At 42.0% G+C, this 18284-nt stretch overlaps 3 protein-coding genes across 4 annotated transcripts; 1 reads left to right on the forward strand and 2 right to left on the reverse strand.

Annotated features, from left to right (window-relative positions):
• Positions 1 to 281: 281 nt before the first annotated feature.
• On the reverse strand, positions 282 to 6831 carry LOC112877234 (NEDD8-activating enzyme E1 regulatory subunit AXR1-like). 2 transcript variants are annotated; one of them, XM_025941471.1, is made up of 14 exons: positions 6659 to 6831; positions 5399 to 5571; positions 5140 to 5303; positions 4407 to 4517; positions 4055 to 4134; positions 3805 to 3955; positions 3632 to 3725; positions 3175 to 3263; positions 2507 to 2580; positions 2227 to 2389; positions 1757 to 1842; positions 1184 to 1267; positions 898 to 1054; positions 282 to 658 (listed from the first exon to the last, which is right to left on the reverse strand). In XM_025941471.1, the coding sequence occupies exons 1-14, from the start codon at positions 6712 to 6714 to the stop codon at positions 575 to 577; spliced, it is 1566 nt and encodes a 521-aa protein (XP_025797256.1). In that variant the 5' UTR covers positions 6715 to 6831; the 3' UTR covers positions 282 to 574. The 2 variants fall into 2 exon arrangements, with proteins under 2 accessions (XP_025797256.1, XP_025797255.1); XM_025941470.1 differs by having other exon boundaries at positions 898 to 1078.
• A 2313-nt stretch (positions 6832 to 9144) lies between these two features.
• LOC112875686 (zinc finger protein ZAT12-like) lies at positions 9145 to 9657 on the forward strand. The gene has a single exon (XM_025939622.1). It carries the CDS (start codon positions 9145 to 9147, stop codon positions 9568 to 9570), a length of 426 nt encoding a protein of 141 aa, XP_025795407.1. The 3' UTR covers positions 9571 to 9657.
• Positions 9658 to 9912: 255 nt separating this feature from the next.
• On the reverse strand, positions 9913 to 12814 carry LOC112877287 (ras-related protein RABE1c). Its single transcript, XM_025941533.1, has 9 exons — positions 12632 to 12814; positions 12454 to 12546; positions 11237 to 11309; positions 11032 to 11132; positions 10881 to 10946; positions 10701 to 10798; positions 10554 to 10616; positions 10319 to 10411; positions 9913 to 10246 (listed from the first exon to the last, which is right to left on the reverse strand). Exons 2-9 carry the CDS (start codon positions 12524 to 12526, stop codon positions 10169 to 10171), a joined length of 645 nt encoding a protein of 214 aa, XP_025797318.1. The 5' UTR covers positions 12527 to 12546; positions 12632 to 12814; the 3' UTR covers positions 9913 to 10168.
• Between the last annotated feature and the right edge of the window lie 5470 nt (positions 12815 to 18284).

An 18284-nucleotide genomic window follows, 5' to 3' on the forward strand; every position in this document is an offset into this window, starting at 1 on the left:
AAAGCAGGTGTCGTCGTTTTCATCAGCTTGCGCACGTGTCAAGCCGTCAGCCAGTTCCAGCCCGTCAGATCCATACTGGCCGTGCTACTGCTCGTCCACTCCCATCGGCACCAACCTTCAGCTCGATTTCGGAAGGTGACTATTACTTGGTCTACAATAATCTAAAGCATATCAGCACCTCGATCTTGTAAGGTGACTATTCCTCTCTTCTTACTACCAGCACAACAGCCGCGTGAGATGGGAATTTGCTAGGCAATTGCATGCATCATACGACGCAAGTATTGGTGGGTATAGACATCTAATTCATTCTTAAATATTGACCACTTTTCTCGGATTCAATTTCCGTGTCCCAAAAGGTGGAAACAGAGCAGCAGATTATATGAAGCTACACGGCGAGAATGCCACTCATCTAAATATCATGCGAATTAGGCTACTCGTCGGTACAATGGTGCAGTTCAGATCTGATCTTGGCTAAGTACACGGGCAAACTGATTCCATTGAAGCGCGAGGCCACGGCACAAAATCTGGGGCATCTCAAATGCGGCCAATAGGACGCGCACGCTCCGCAGCCATATTATAGCTCCAAAACTTGAGATTTGAGGTCGATTCCGTTGAATATAAATGTTCCCCGCAAGGGCACAAACTGCTTGGTCACCAGCTGGAAGATGAAACAAGAACAATAATCAGTAATAATACTTTTTCACTTTCCAATTACATGTCAAGTGTGTATCATCCTATAAATTCAAGATGACTTTTTACCATTTTTTTTTCAATTTTTGTGTTAAGATCCTAGGACAGTATCTATTTTGGATTAGAGGGAATGGTGTGTATAAAGGGTCACAACAATGTAAGATCAGGTGTATATCCTCAACAATTTCAGCCAAGCACATAACAGACCTTTATTACTTCTTGGGAAGCAACGCCACCAATAAAAGCAGCCACAGTATGAATCTCTGCGCCCCCAAACCGGCAGATCTCAGTTATCAGATCTTCAGATAAGGATGCTCCGCTCAAGCCCATCTCACTTAGCACTGAAGTGGCAACAGTCTTCAGCCTAGGGATATCCTCATCAATCTCACTATTGAATCCAGTGTATAATCAGTATTATAAAAAACAGAATCATTTCTCTACAGGTGACATAATAATGTTCACCAATAGCAAATGAACATTTTTTCTCAAGTACCTGTCGAAAATTCCAGGCAATCTATTATAGTTGGCAGACAATCGATCCACAGCGCGTAGTAGAATGTAGAAGTTCATTGCATAACTGCAATAACACATTTGACTGCCATTAGAGAGGACATTACACTTAAAAAAAAAGAAATGTAAACCATAGGGTAGCTATTTCAACAGAAAATAGTTCATAAACAATATTTGAACCCAACATTTATGAGATGATGAAATATGACTTCCAAGCAAAAATTCTCTGCTTTTGGATGTCCACAGTCATATTCATGATAGCATCTGCATGCATTGTGGTTTTGCATAGCTCCAAGAAATATTCTCATTTATCTCCGAAGCAATGATAATGTATCCTAGAATTGGCAAGTCTTAAAGACACATTAAAGAAATGATAACACTACAATATCCTAGAATTCCCTAAGTGACACATTAGACCAGAAAGTGCATGTCATGCTAACTTAAAAACATTGTAGAAATGTAGTGTAAGTATTTAACATCAAAGCTGGAACATGTATAGCACTTTCTTTACTAAGCAAAGACATGAACCAGAACATTCAGTGCAATGGATGCTGACCTGTAATCTTCATCGGTGAAATACCTTTGAACCTCAGAGACAATGGGAGAGCTAAACTCCTCCTCGATGCTACGATATCTACAAACCTAGACATTTCAAATGGATGAAAAACCCAGATTAAAATGATATTCACATTATTGATTGTCTACATCTTATAAAACAACATAATGCCCCTGATAGGTACAACAGATAGTAAAATGTGTCCCATAATGAAAAAATTGTGCATCTTTCATTCAACAGTACTACTCACTATTCTATACTTCTGATTTCTGAAACAAGCAAGCAAGCAGCAATCTGCACAACATATTGATAAAGTCACCTTCTATCCCATTTATCATTCTGGCATGGACAAATTACAGAGATTACTTAAATGAGTCAGTTTTCACAGTTGAGCGCATCATGCGATAATATGTCAAGTTGCGACTATAAACAGAAGCTACAACACATGTCAGCTGAAGAAAGCAGCTTACCCTGAGTTTTCTAGCATTTTTACAAAATGTTTTGATATATGCCCTTGAAATAGAATCCGGATGTCTACCAATCCACTTCAAGATATCCTTTACGCGATGCTCCATGGCAAGACAGTCAGCTTCAGCCTTAGCTTGGTAAATCTTCTGTAGGCTTACATAATACCTGTAAGATCACAAAAGAGAAACATTAAGTTATTCACACAGAAAAGAGAATATAGTTGTAGTAGCAGAATTTGAATCTGAAGATGGCAGAAGCTGGATCACAGCTGTAGGCACTGACTCAGTAAGTGAAGTCATGTCAGGAATTGTTCCCTCAAGAGGCACCTCGCCATTGCCCTCATTTGCAACAAACTCCTGTCCATGAAGAGAGAAAGCAGTCTAAGTAAAGGAAACCAGGGTAAGAAAGATTATTTGATGAACTTTGTATAACTTAGGTTCATTACGCAAGAGCTTCCACATACGCTTCTACGCTCTAACTGGGACTCAGCTTAGAAGCCTTCAAAGTCCAAAGCTGCCTCACACAGCATTCAAGTTTAAGTTTAAAGCACCTTGGTTAATGGTTATTTTAGTTTTTAGTGGCCTGAGATTTTGGCACAGGTGCAGCTAGGACAGCTAGGATTAAGTTCACATGCCAACAAACTGAAGTTAGTAGTTACCCAAGCAATCTCATTGTATACTTTTTAGACACCTGAGCTACATTTATGGCCACAAATGTTGGTACAAAGCAAGCTAAAACCTGGCAGTAGGATATTCCAAGGGAAAAAAAATTAGATCTGGTTTTAACAACAGAAAAGGAAGCCATGTCATAGATTGGTAGCAAATAAATCAAGCATCCAGTAAAGAGGCCACAAAATTTTAAAAAAGTGTGCTAACTTTTATGGAATGTCCTAATATAGTAGTGAAAGAGGTCAACATCCCATACATTATAATCACGATAGACATATATACCTTCAAAGCAGCCACTAAAATCCAGAAATCTGATGAAGATGAATCGACTTCTGCGGACTTATCATCAATTATCTGACGGATCTCATTACCTAACAGAAATCAATGTATCATTACCTAACAGAAACCTGCACATTTGCACTGTTGCATGCACCATTTTGTACAAGTCTATATGAGTGAACTTGTGCATCAGAATAAGCCAAGTGCTAGGGTCAAGAACATATTCAATACTACTGATTCAGAATTCAGAAAAAAAAAAGGCATGAAACCACTACTGATTAAATGAAGACAATAAGTGCACATGCCAAGCCATAAGCTTGGGATCCAGCATTTGGGTGAAACAACACCGGCAAAGTTTAATCAGCAAATTCAGGTAAATATGCCTTGGTATCATTTAAGGAAGGTCAAAGTTGGATCCTGTTAAAACCATGCTGGGATAAGGACTCATAAACCAACTTACTGATTCCTGGAGTAACTGATACTTTATATGAAGACTCCACAGCTTCTTTGTAATTTTCTTCATCTACATTAAGCATATGGGCCCGAATCAGGTCCTGACAAATGAAATAGTTTAGTCAGTGCATTGACAGTCCTAAACAAACTTCATGGTGAACAGTAATGGAAATAATGTACCTTAAACTCCCTTTTCTCTTGCCTAGTTGAAGGTAAATTACCATCATGTGAATCTGCCCATTTTTCTGCAAGCCTCACGAGGATAACAATGTATGGCGTATGCTTGTGCACAACAGGATCTTTATCACTTATGTCAATTGATTTTGCAAACCTGTGTAGTGAAGACAGGTAAAATGACAAGTTGACAACTATTTAAAATGAATGTATATATTCTTTTACAATTGTTTAAAATGCATGTGCATATTCTTACTGCTTGAGTTCAGCCCATGGATTGTGAAGGCGTAAATCATCCAAGAAGTGGTCTGGTTTTGATTCTATGACACTGTGTTCCTGGCCAACAATAAATAAATAGATTTGTCAACCTTCCCAAAACACTGTGAATTCCTCCCAATATGATTAATCCATATGAAACAGGTGGCATAGACAAAACTGTAAGTGTGACATACAACTAGCCATACAAGGACCAGGTTAGCAAGGCCTTGCACACAACTACGCAATTGAATGAATGAGTGTGTGTGAGTGTATGCCGTGTGTGAGTGTGATGTTATGATAATTAATCATGTGGACATGCTAAAGTTTGGGATGTAAGTATATCAAATTACCTTGACGCTGACCCTGACGAGACCAGTTAGACCATAAGAACGTGCAGCAACCAACACGATATCGGCTTTTCTGCAGATATCATCTAGCTTCAGTAAAGAACTTTCCGGAAGCTGCAACATAGATGAACATGCATTTTATTTTCTTTAAAAATGTTTCAAGGGTTTACTGCACAGTGCACACATATCTTGCCAGCAATACTCTAAGCTGAAGAGCAAGGAACTCTACTAGCACAGTAGAACCAGTGATAATAAAATCCTAAGGGGATAATTGAACTGTGGTCCTACTAACAGGCCAAAACTATTGTTGAAAGAAACAGCTAAGCGAACTAGAAGATACTGTAAATATATTCCTTCTGGCCAGTGAGCCCAGTTGTGGGTATGGAAAGCAACAAAACTTTATTTAGCTGAAACTGGTCAAATAATCAATCATTGAGGAATGAAGAAACCCACTATTTGCTATGTTAAATTTCTTTTGAATAATAACTACATTAACATTCAATTTGCACATATTATTAACAATGGTCTGCAGGTTCGGTCCATTTGAAAGGTCATCACAAATGTAGAAAAAAGCCCAAAGAAAACCTCTTATTGATTCTCATCTCTCCAACATTTTTTTCAACCTTCGATAAAAAAACATATATCTATTCATATACTCAAATTTCTGGCTATATATGAAAATACCAGCAGAGCAATCATACTTTTGAAATTCATAGAATGAGGCTGATGAACACACCTGAGTAGCAATGACAACAGTGAACTGGGAAAAGAATGAAGGATTAGTGTCTATCAAAGTTGCTGGAGTCTCCTCAACAAACTTGGCTTTAACAGCATCATTCAGCTCTTGTAGGAAAGAGCATATGGATTTAGCTCTTGGCTGCCCCAAACATCCTTCATCCACTGCATTCAAATTTAACATTCAAGAATATGAGTTCCATCAATTTTGAGAGGATGAATTCAGAATAACAGATATAATCACATAGCACAGAAATTACATAAAAAGTTATTCCCCAGATCAGATGCTTCAACTTTGGATCCATCGACAACTGTGACACTTCCTATTCCTCCAAGTACAAGATTCTTCAGTGCTTCAGTTCCAGTAGGACCACAATTAAGCAAGCATATGCTAGCCTTCTCCAGTGCCGCTTGTCCTTGATCACCCCATATCCTGCACTCAGAAAATAACATGTAGCTTTCAGTATATGGATATGCTATCTGATTGAGTGGGCAAGTAAAACAAGCAGATAAAAGAATATGCACGTGTACCAAATAAACTATTAAAAACACACGCAATATGACAAAAAAAAGGATTTCCTTAATTTTATAAAAAACAATGCCTGTGCCATCAAATACTCTTTTCCTATTCCAGACAGAAGAATTATGCAATAGAGAAACAGGATATTTTTTTCGTTCAACATTGCCAAACCAATGATTACATGTGGTGGGTAATGCTGATTTTTTGGCTGTAAATACAATTTCGTATTCATGCTTCTAATAATATTGCCAGGATGATATGACACAACCCAAGATCCGTCAAAGAGCCCAAAAACATGTAGAATAAAAGAGGGGAGCACGAGCTATTGAGCTAACAGTTATCATGATAGCCAAAAAATATCAGCCTGGATGAAAATCATCTAATAAACAATACTTTTGGTCAGTTTGTCATCTAGACTTGGCAGGGGAGCCTGAAGAGGGTTCTGCGATTCACATGGATCTAAGTATTTTCTAGACAGGTACAAAACTATACTTAAGATTGCGTTGCAGCTTAGGCAATGGAACCCCAATTATCCAATTCCACTAAGCCAGATGCTCAGCTCAAATCAGCAATCAGAATTGCAACAATCCATCAGAATGTCACACATTACTAAAAAAGTGCACTTACGTAGCACTTAAAAAGCTGTAATGAAATCCGTGGAACTAAGAGACGCCTAACAATAACTAAATCAGCGTCCAACAACTTGCAAGCAACCCCAGCTCCAATGCAAGGTCTGCGCCGCTCGAGTCTAGAAATGAGAGCATCCCCATAACCACATCAGATTCCCCCTACATCAGAGCGCTAGCTAGCCGAATAACAAAAAGAACCTAAACCCTAGTTGGGACAGCACATGTAAACGGCGCCGGAATTGGATCCCAATAGTAGAATTCGGTCGCTGGAGAGCCCTAACCCTAGAACCGACCGACGCACGCGCTCGGAATCTACTCATCGATCAAGTGGAGAAGGGGAGAGCGAACCCAGATGCGCACCGAAGAGTTACCTGAGCTGGCGATCGTACTTGGTCTTGGGCTCGGCGACGACGCCGGCGGCTGCCATGGCTGGGTAGCGGAGGCGTGGTGGCTGCGCTCTCTTCTCGCGGTGTGGTCTGGGGTTTTTGTTCGCTTCGACAGTTCGACCCCCTCCCTCCACTCTGGCGAGGAATAAAGCGGCGGAGCGGAGGCGGAACAAGGAGATGGCTTTGTTGTCGTCGTTGAGTCGTTGTAGAAGCAGGCTTCGAATCCGGCTAGCCCAACAACTTAGCATTCAACCAATCACGTATTGGGCCAGATCAGGCAAAAAAAGTGAACAAAATGGATGGATTTATCGGCCCGACACAATGCAATCAAACTATCTAAGCGGCCCAGTTTTGACTTTTGATCCATACTGGCGCTGGCCCACGTAAGCACGTGGGACTCTTCTTTTACGCCTTGCTGTCTAATGGTTACAAGCGGAAAAAAAGAAGGCTGACTTTTGTTTTCTGGACGTGATACGCCCGGCCGTAAGTTATGCCGGCCGTACGGCCGCTCCGTTTTTGTAAATCCTTATCTAGTAAAAAACCAAACCTAACAGATCAGGAGAGAAAAAGTTAGCACCGGTCACAGCTATTTTTTCCACCAAAATCAGACACGCACCACCGTGGCACCCCCGCTCCTAATTTGCTTGCTTCTAAACGTTTAAACAGGTGCAACGACAAAGCAACTTTTGGAACGTCATAAGTAAAGTTATGAAAAACTGAAAGCAAATTAGAACATTGACAAAGTTTCACCCCATCTAAATTCCAAACATTCACAAAGTTTCAAAACTACCAGCATACAAGTCAAGATTGCCTCAACTGTTGTACTGACCAAACAAAAGATTGGAGCTATTACAGCTACTACCAAGCTACGCATGAATAAAATCAAGGTTGAGCTGCAACTATAAACTGCTGCTGATAACGATCTGATGAACTTTCAGGCCACCAACCATCAAGCTATAAGAAAAAAAAAGGAAACTCTTTGTGTTTCATTATGATCAAAAGTTGAAAACTCTAAACTCTGGACATACACAAAACAAATGGTAGTAGCCTTACAGATGTAGAGCATGTTATAGTGCTGATCCGCCGAGGAAACTTGCAGGCAGAAAAGAAAGGCACATCAAGTTCTAAACACCCTTTTGCGGTACTGAAACGAGGAAAGGAAACATGAATTAGTGAAAGGATAGCAAGTGTAGTTAGTATCAGAAGTACATCACCAAGACTGAATACTTCTGGAAACAAACGTTGCTTATTCTTTTTTTTTTTTTGAAAGCAAGTATTGCTTGTTCTATATGACCTAATCAAGTACATTGTTTATCTAATTCATGACCATATTTATCTAATTCATTGGATGGTGGATGGACGGAAGATGCAGCGGCCGTACGGCCGGCTGCTGCGAAGTCATTAAAGAAAAAAAGTCCGCTTCAAATTCAAGAACATAGTAGCAATGTGATGTATGCAGACGTCACTAGCAAGGCTGCTTAGTTGTTCAAGGATCAGATATTGAACGTGCATAGTTGATCAATTGTACTAGATACTCATACCACCACCTTCATTAGTGTTGCTCAAAGCTGCATCAGCGAGAGATAAAAATAGATTTAGTGAGCTGTAAAGGTCATGGATGACGTGATGCGATTGATCGTCCGGTCTCCACGCTTGTGTTATATATAAGCGCCACGGAGCGGTCACTAGCATGCTGCATTGTTGATGCTGGTTTCCACTGTTGTTAATAATATCCGTCCAAAGTCAGATTAGAGTGTCGAATAATTGGCTAAGTTTAGCGAGTCAAAGGCCAGGACGGACAGATAATATTACCATCTACCTCCAATCAGGATGAGATATCGGCTAACGCTTCTGTTCTCTTAGAAAAATGCTTTCTTCTGCAGTGATAGCAGTCCAGTAATTATGCAAGGAATTGCAGTGTGATCATCTGGATAGAGTTAACGGCATTATTGTAGTGTCTTGTAGTATCAGACAAGGAGTGAGACAAAGAGTGAGGATAGCTTACTTCAAAAGCTATGTATGTTAGCCGAAATGAAATCGTACTGAACACTGGAAATCTCTATCAACCCACGCGTGGGTTAAGGAGCCATCTGAGCAGTTCTATGCACCATGGGCAAGAAAGCGAGCGGCAAGCCATTGTGCTCGCATCGGAAAATTTCTTCATCTCTTATTATTCTCTTCTTTCAAAAAATTCTTCATCTTACAATCTAACAATATATGCCCAGTTCTTCATCTCCCATGTCAACTCTATCATGTTTGGTATTTAATACCACGAAGAAGCAGCAAGTCAACTGCTACCACTGAGTCAAACGTCCCTTTAGATAGCTGAACAAGAAGTGACATCTCCTTTTTTTTTTAGCAAAATAGAAATGCCACCTCCAGCACGGCAGCACGGATCCTATAAATACTTCAGAAGCCTATCACTGTAGTTTACATCACACATACAAACAGCAACCGAGCGTTTGGTGACGATGAAGAGGCTGGCGTTCGGACAAGAAGAGCCGGCGGAGCTGGGCATCATCAGCGTGCCCGAAGGGGTCATGCTGCTGCTCGCGCGCGGCGGCGGCGAGCCATCGGCGTCGCCGCGCGTGTTCGAGTGCAAGACGTGCAGCCGCCGGTTCCCGTCGTTCCAGGCGCTCGGCGGGCACCGCGCGAGCCACAAGCGCCCGCGGGCGAGCGAGGCCGCGCCGGCGAAGGCCCGCGCGCACGGGTGCGCGGTGTGCGGCGTCGAGTTCCCGCTCGGGCAGGCGCTGGGGGGACACATGAGGCGCCACCGCGCCGTGGCCGAGAGGGAGAGCGCCACCGCCGCCATTTCCCGCGGGCTAGTCGAAGCCGAGACGAAGCCCGACGAAGCTAGAGGGCTGCTGGGCTTGGACCTGAACATTGCCCCATCATGACCGAGCATTTGGGTTTCGTGTTTCTGTCGTTTTTGTAATTCGGAGTTCTTTGAATTTTAGTACAGATCATACGACACGATCGATTTATGTACAGACTTGTGGAAAAAGATTGATTTGTGTACAGTATCGTAAAAATCATGCAACTATTGTAAAAAAAAGGAGCAAAACAAATATTTTATTTTTCAGTATGAATTATGCGGGTTGACGTGCAACTCCATATGACCAGGTTAGGAGTACCGCTTTGAATTCCCAGTTCCCACAGGAATTCGGTAAAAATTTAACAGGTTTGAAAGGGACCAAATCCAGTGTTGCAAGTAAAGGTAACCGCTGAACACTGAAAAGAAAAGGCACAATTCATTGTTATCTCTCTCGAGCGAAGCCTGCACGAGATCAAACCAGCCACCCAGTCGTATAAGCGCTCATCATTATCAAGACCACAGTTTCCACCAATATAGCAAGTAAATGTTCTGACTTGACACCCGTTTGTCCAAATCCCAACAATTGTGACGACTTAAGAAACACACAAGGAGTTGCTGGCAAAGAATAAAATGATAAAAATTACATGAGCGGTAACACGAAACCTTGCTGTAACAACTATTCAGGAGCCGCAGCAAGCTGATTTCTGTGCATCCGCTGCATCAGCTTCCCCTTCGGCCTTGATCTTGATAGTTCGATCCTGCAAACAAGAAATAGAGCTAAGGTGCTATGCAAAAGAGTGAATATGTCCAATCTATGAAATGGGTTGCACCTCAGGCTTCGAATCAGTCTCCGAGAGTCTTTGTTTGATATCCCTTGCAATAGAAAAGAAAACCTGCTCGACATTCAGGTTTGTCTTTGCACTCTGCGGCAAAAAAATAAACAACAAATTATGCATCAGAAACAAATCAAATGTAAGGGCACATGTACTTAGAGAAAAGCGACATCAATTATCAGCTTTGCTACAATAAAGGAATGTCATAACGGAAGCTTTGAGTTCCACTAACCGTTTCAAAGAATTTTATCCCATATTCATCGGCAAGAGCTTGCCCCTTAGAAGTGGGGACAGCCTGCAAGAAATATATTCAAGAGTTATTCGAAAACATAAAGTTTAAGAGATCAAATAAGAGTACAAGCAAGAAAGGATTGCATACCCGTTTGCTTTCATCCATATCAGCTTTATTGCCTACCAGAACTTTGTTCACATTATCCGAGGCATGTTGTTCAATGTTTCTGATCCAATTTCTTATGTCTGCAAGTAGGTAACAGTGATAGTATCAGACTTGGAAGCCAAAAGGATGCATCAAAGAGCACTTAAGTACAAGGGGCAGTACTATTAAAAGACGACTCGTCTGTGACGTCATACACAAGTAAAATTCCCATAGCTCCCCTGTAATAGGCTGCAAAGGAAAATTTGCAAAATATGAGCTTCAGCCATACAATTTTAAGAAATAAACTAGCTTTTCTCAAAGTAAACAAACATACCAGTTGTAATAGTGCGGAAACGTTCTTGGCCCGCAGTATCCCAGATCTGCAACTTAATCCGTTTGCCATCCAACTCGACGGTCCTTATCTTGAAGTCAATACTGTTTTGTGAATCCAGTGAGCACAATTCATAAGTCCACACAAGCTATAGCACGTAACATGATGATTCCTCAACCAGAGGATTATGTGAGTTTACTCTACATACCCAATAGTAGTGATGAAGCTAGTGGTGAAGGAGCCATCTGAAAACCGTAAGAGAAGACAACTTTTTCCAACACCTATGCATACACTTTGTAATTAGAAACCTTGTGCAAGTAGCAAGCAACAATCTAAAACAATCTAGCTTGTGCGACAACAAGCATAAGCAACAGTCCACAGATATATCAGCAGGAAATACATGATAACTCTAAAAATGGCTACTGAATAAACACGGTCAACATGAGATCAGGGCTTCTCTAGGTACATAGAACGAGATAAGTGACATGTAAAGCTAATATAGCTTCATGTCACTGTCAAATAGGAGCATAAAGCACTCAGCATAAATACTATCAGGTGGTCAGGCCACACATATAAAGCAAATTGCTTAGTTGATTTTGGTTCCAAAGATGCAGGTAGAGGAAAGAAAATTAAATGTATGCCCCTACTTACATACTTCTGTAAATAGCAGGATTTTTTTGCTAGCAAGGAGAATAATAAAGTGCCCATATATTGGAAATGCAAAATAAGGAATAACAAAACAGACATTTTGATTATCTTATATGCAGAACGATTTCAGTTTCCAACTTGAGATATTGCCAAGTTCGTGTCTAGGTAAGCATTTTATGACTGAGACTGCATTTGTAGCCCAACAATTCCTAACCTCAAGCAGATCCCTCAATTATGGATTGCTGATTTTTTTTAAGTGTTGTACCTTTGGTGTGGCTATTAAACTGCATCAGTCAAATTGTCAACTGACCACTGAACAGAACAAGCAGAGAAAGTTAGAAAGATGCAAAGAGCTATGCTGTGTGTGTGCATGCTACTAATTGCTTAATTTTTTAAATAAACAGAAGTACAGCCTTGCTAGTGCTTGTGGAATAAACATCCCGAAACGCTGCGAGCTTGTTCCTAAAATCTAGATGAAGCGATCAATACAAGTGCGCCCACAATTGAATTTCTCCACCCGCTTGGTCAATGCAAGCAGGGGCACAATGACTCGAACAATATGAACGTCACACGAGTAACACCCCGCCGTCCAGTGGTTAAATTCATTCGCCCATTCACATTTTGCGCAACCATCTGCACAGACGCTTATCTGGGTACCAGATCCCAATTGAAACGCCAAATCACACGGAGGAGAAAGCACGATCCCGAAGCAACCAGATCTCGCGCAGATCGAGGGACGACAGGGAGGAAGGGGGGCGAGAGGTTCGGCGAGCTCACCGCTGTCTCCGATGAGAAGCAGCTTGATGAGGTAGTCGTAGTCGGCTCGAGCCCTCGCCGGCGGCGCTGCCATCGCGCTCTACCTCCCAGCACCTAGCATAACGCAACCAGATCAGATCGGAAACGCAAACAGACCAACAACCGAATCGAGCAGGGAGGGCGGAATGGCGAGCCGAACCGAACGGGGTGACGTCCGTGCTTGGGCACGCGATCTATAGGCGTGGCGTCGCCTCACGAGAAGCGGAGGCGGTGGAGCGGGGAGGCCGAGGCGTCGCGGTGACGGAGAAGGGGAGCACCAGGTTGTCTGGCGGTCCCGGCTCGATCGGAGGAGGAAGGGGATGCACGCCTTCGCGTGGGGTGGTAGAATTGGTCCGCCTTTGGACTTTTTTGCGGGCGCACTGTTGGGTCGTGTTCCGGTCTATTACGGCCCAGTTACTTGACAGGTGCAATGGGCCGTTTATTAATTTGAGTTGGGCTCATTCATAGGAAATCAAGCCCACGCACCGGTTCTTTTTTTCATTTTTTAAAGGAACTCATCCCTTACGGAGTCATTTGTTGCAGGACCATCCATGCCGAACCGTTGTACTTGTCAGTGGCGGAGCCAGAATTTTTGTACAGGATATGCCGGAACAAAATTTTCATATGCAATTCAGTAAAATGCATCTATATTTTTGTAAATAATTCGGTAAAAATTCGGTAAATAGTATATAAAGTCTTGCATTCAACAATACGTGCGAAAGTTGCATACATTAGAATAAAATATGGTTTAGAAAAGTGCGAAAGATGTATAAACAAGCTTACGCATACCAAAAGACTATATCTTCTTATTTGGCCTACGCTTCCTCAAGTTCATGAAAGTTTGAATTATATCTTCTTCATCCACTTCAAAGAAAAAGTCCTTCTCAATGTATGTGACAAGACAATCATCCAAAAGACTATCACCCATCTTGTTTCTCAATTTAGATTTCATAAAAGTCAATGCAGAGAATGCTCTTTCAACACTTGCTATTGCCACCGGTAAAAGCAATACCAATTTGAGAAGCAAGTACATAACATCATACACCTTATGTCTTTTTTTTCAACAAGCTTAACTGAGAGATCAACAAGATTGTGTAGGTCTTTGAAGTCATCATCTTCTCTTAGAACATCAATAAAATTGTCAAGTTGGAAGTCCAGTTTTAGCAAGTCAGTGCTTAATATGTCATTAGGATAGAACTCAGCTAGTCTACGTACCTTCTGTGCATCAAATGAAGCAAATGAGTTGGAAGGATCAAAGGCTGCCATACAAGAAAGCAACTCCATATTAACTTCATCAAACCGACTAGCAAGCTCTATGCTAATTTGATCAATGACCCCAATATATATTGCTCTTCTAAAGTGGTCATCATTATTTTGGTCATGAACAAACCGAACACATCTTCCAAAAGGCACATAATTACCCTCCATAGCAGGAACTTGGACACCATGCTTGTTGCAAAATAAAATGACCCTATCAAGAAATTGATCCCAACCATAATTCCTTAAGTGTTCCATTCTTTTCTTTGCCGCTTTAACAAGTGTGATTGCATTAAGAATATCTTGCTCCCTTCTTTGCAAACACTCTGACAAATCATTTGTGTATCTAAGAATAGTAAACATTAAGTGTAAACAAAAAACAAAGTCAAATAACTCAAATGCACCAAGCATGGTATGTATCTTTGTCCAATCAGCTCTAACAGTAGTATCCTCTCCAAGAGTGAAAAAAACTTCACAGATTATAGGATACATAGCAATGATGTTGCATACAGCTTTGTAATGAGAGCTCCACCGAGTGTCACCGGGCCTAGCCAACCTCATCTCTTGATTTAATCCACTTCCAGTTTCAAGTTCACCACAATCAAGTGCTCTCATGTGATTCTCAATCCTAGCATCTCGAAGCATGCCGTGACGCTTACAAGAGACTCCAACAATATTCAGCAAGAGAGACACTTGATCAAAAACCAAACACAGTCATTATTTCCCTTGGCAACAGCAACAAGAACTAGTTGGAGTTGATGTGCAAAGCAATGGATATAATAAGCAGAAGGTGACTCTTGCATAATCAATGTTTTCAGCCCTTTAATATCTCCTCTCATGTTGCTAGCCCCATCATAACCTTGACCACGAATTCGTATCAAAGTCAAGCCATGACTAACAAGTAAAGCTTCAATTGCATCTTTAAGTGACAAAGAGGTAGTATCATCTATATGAACAACTTCAAGAAAGTGCTCACATGGCCTTCCCAAAGCATCAACATAACGCAAGCAAAGAGCTAGTTGTTCTTTATATGATATGTCACTACACTTATCTACTAAAATTGCAAAGGGCTCTTCACCAAGTTCTCCAATTATTTTCTTTCTAATTTCTATGGCACAACACTGAATAATCCGCTTTTGTATCATTGGGCTAGTCAAAGTGCAATTACTTGAAGCATTGTTTAGAATATACTTGTTCACCTCTTCACTATGTGCAGCAACAAATTTCAAAAGTTCAATGAAGTTACCTCTATTGCTAGACTCTGCACTTTCATCATGTCCACGGAATGCTAATCCTTGATGCAAAAGAAACTTCAAACATTGAAGTGAATAAGTCAGCCTTTTCTTATACAGATAACGATCCTCAGCACTCCACTTCTCAATTTTATCATCAATTGCTGCATCAGGATTCAGAAAACCAAAGTATTTCTCTTGGGCTGCCTTATGTGCCTTAGAACGTGCATGTTTCAAAAGTGCATTCTCTCCTATATTCCAGTTTTTCCAACCTTTCACAGTAAATGCAGCAGTTCCCTTTCCCTTACTTTCTTTGTTTTTGAATAAATAGCATACAAAGCAAAACACAGCATCTTTCTTGACACTATATTCAACCCAAGGAAAATTGTGAAACCACACAAAATTGAAATGACGTTCTCTATCTCCAATCCACCTTTTTGGGAACTCATGTGCATATGGCTGAAATGGACCTCTAAGAATATATGCTCTTCCAATTGCATCATGATCATTAGCATGGAAACTTGCAATGGGTTATCTTTCATCTGGATCATTTGGAAGACGACTCACGTCATAAGTTGGTGGAGCCGATGGTGGTAGCGGTGGTGGCGGTGGAGGTGGCGTAGGATTCACAATTTCTTCAATTACTCTCTCTTCCTCTTGCTCTTGAGTTGCCTCCGGATGTGGTGGCGGTGGAGGTGGCATAGGATTCACATTTTCTTCAATTACCCTCTCTTGTTCTTGAGTTGCTTCCGGAGGTGGCATAGGATTCACATTTTGCCTCTTTGCTGCATGCTTTCGAAAAAGAGATGCAATATCTCCATCCCTCTTCATAATTAAATCACTCTACAATCAAATGTCAAAATTCATAATGCATCAGCCATCAAGCCGTTATACAGTTATACTAATTAAAAAAGACCACATCATGTTATAAATTAAGCAATCAAACTATTGGAATCGAAGTTAGGGTTTAGCACATTTGTACTGCACAACTAAAATATAATCGAGCAAACTAACAAGACTACAAGAGTTCCTCTAATTGTAATCCTAGTCGCAAGAGCAACAAAGTTGTACCAGTGTGCTAATTCCCCGCAGCACGGCGCCGCAGGACGCGGGGTCGACGACGACCGGACGTCCGGACGACGAAGAACGGGAGAAGTTCCGCGCTAGGAGTAGGAGCGCGAAATCGGGTGGGCCCCAGGCGGCCAGGAGGCGAGGAGGCGGAGGCGGAGCCGCGGAGGCCGTCTGGCGTCTGCAGGATCCAGCGCTGGCTGCGGGCTGCCAATGGCCGGTTGCAGCGTCTGGCCAAGCGGAGGCGGAGGCGCGGAGCTTGGTGAGCAGGCGAGGGCGCGAGCCGCGAGGCCGTCGAGGCGCGGTGGGACGCGGTGCTGGACTGCTGGTGGCGGCTGCGGCGCTGGAAGACCTGCGCCTGGCGGCTGGCCATTGACGAGTGCCTCAGTGCCCTACTGCCCCGACTGTTTCCAGGTCCTTGCCTCCTTGGTGGGCTGGCCGGCTGGGCCGCTGAGGACTGGGGTGGTCCTTGGTGGGCTGGGCCTTAGGGTATGCCGCGGCCCACCTGGACCACCCTGCAGCTCCGCCACTAGTACTTGTAGAACTTTATGAATGCTTGTTTAAAGAATTGAAGGATATATGCTATGAAATCCACTGAAATCATGATGTTGTTTAAGTAGTTTTTCTAATGAATGCGCGGCATGTCCCGATTCTTTTATGGCATTTTCTTTGAACTACACTGCGAATCAGCCGAGTAATTAGGCTTCAATCAATTCAGCTAAAGCGATAGGCTTCATGCATCGGAGCAAGTACATTGCTATATGTAATTGGTCTCATCGTCAAATGCACTTCCACGTAGGATTTTGCTTATGTGGAGGAGATAAGAGGAGGAGAGAGAACGAGGTGGTTGCTTTGCGAAACAACCACCTCATATGCTAAAATTAAAGACTAGGAGACTGCTTATTAACCATTGTATGAGTTTTTTCCATACAAATCATAATATTTTCTTTTTTTATTCCACAAATTAAGAAATATGGTATCACTACAAGATAAAAGGAAACAACTCAGAAATTATCTGTTAAGTCATATCAAGATTACGTATAGACCGTCTATTAGATGGCATCAATATACTTGCCCTTACAGCAAGCACGTTAACAATGCTAGTCGCTTAAAAACCAAATGTCGTTGAATTACTCGGGTAACGTCCATGGAATCCAAGTACTAGAAGATCCAACTTTTTTTTCGTGACTCCACCGTCCAGTTATTGCACATACAATAAGGTCGGTCAACAAAGTCTACTGGTTCCTGGCAAAATCCGTTCAAACTTCAAACTCGCCGCGCGCGAGTAGTTGCAAAGTCACCATCACCATCCATATATTAGCCGACCTGCTTAATTTTACTTATATCCAATAGACCCCACTTATTACGCAAGCACTGTCCTCGTCCACTAAACTAGTTGAGATTATTAAGATATGCCACGATCTCCCGATCGAAGATGCAAGAAATTTCTCGCGCTCCGCATGCATGATTTCGAATTCGAAATTTCAAAATCGGATGACGTGCGGTATGTATCTACCCGCTCCCCGTGCAGGCCACCAACGATCCAGTCTCGTATGTTCATACGTGCTGACAATTTCATAGTATTTTTTTTGTTACGGGTAGACAATTTCTCCGTGTTTGTTTGTGCAATTTCGGTCATCAGCCCTGTGTGGCTGTGTCTTAAAAAAAAAGGTTCAGTAGCATTAGAGCTGTGAGCATGGAATAGGATTTGGTTGGAAACCACGAAACCGAGGAAGTCCAGTCATACTGACAGTACTGTAGCAAGTCCGCTATAATCAGTACCCTGACCAAACCAAAACCAGGGCAGCCCAGCTTCGTTTGATTGTCGAAGGAGGCTCGCTCAACAGGGCAGGGCAGTTGCGCACTGATCAATACTTAATGAGAGATTCAGGCTTCAGCTGAGTGCCCACCCAACAGCAACCGGGCGCTGCCGCCTTGCCGGCCTGTCGTCGACTCCTGCCCAACTAATCATTCTCGCCATCACCAGCCACAAATCCGCCCACCGTAAGGCCACGTAAAAGTTAGACAGCGGCCGTCTATACGACTCTACATAAGTAAAATAAGTCGATGTAATTATTATTAAATGAGGAAAGAGTACTGCTATCTATTATCTCGTCTACTGCTCTGTTCCGTGCTCCTATGCAAAATAATATATATATAGTAGAGTACATATTAAATACCATACGGATAGATAACCCACTATAAAGCTATCTATTTAGCTGTACGTGTGTGTTAAATAGACAACAGCTATCTAAA

This window comes from Panicum hallii, chromosome 9, assembly GCF_002211085.1.
Source record: "Panicum hallii strain FIL2 chromosome 9, PHallii_v3.1, whole genome shotgun sequence".
NCBI lineage: Eukaryota > Viridiplantae > Streptophyta > Magnoliopsida > Poales > Poaceae > Panicum > Panicum hallii.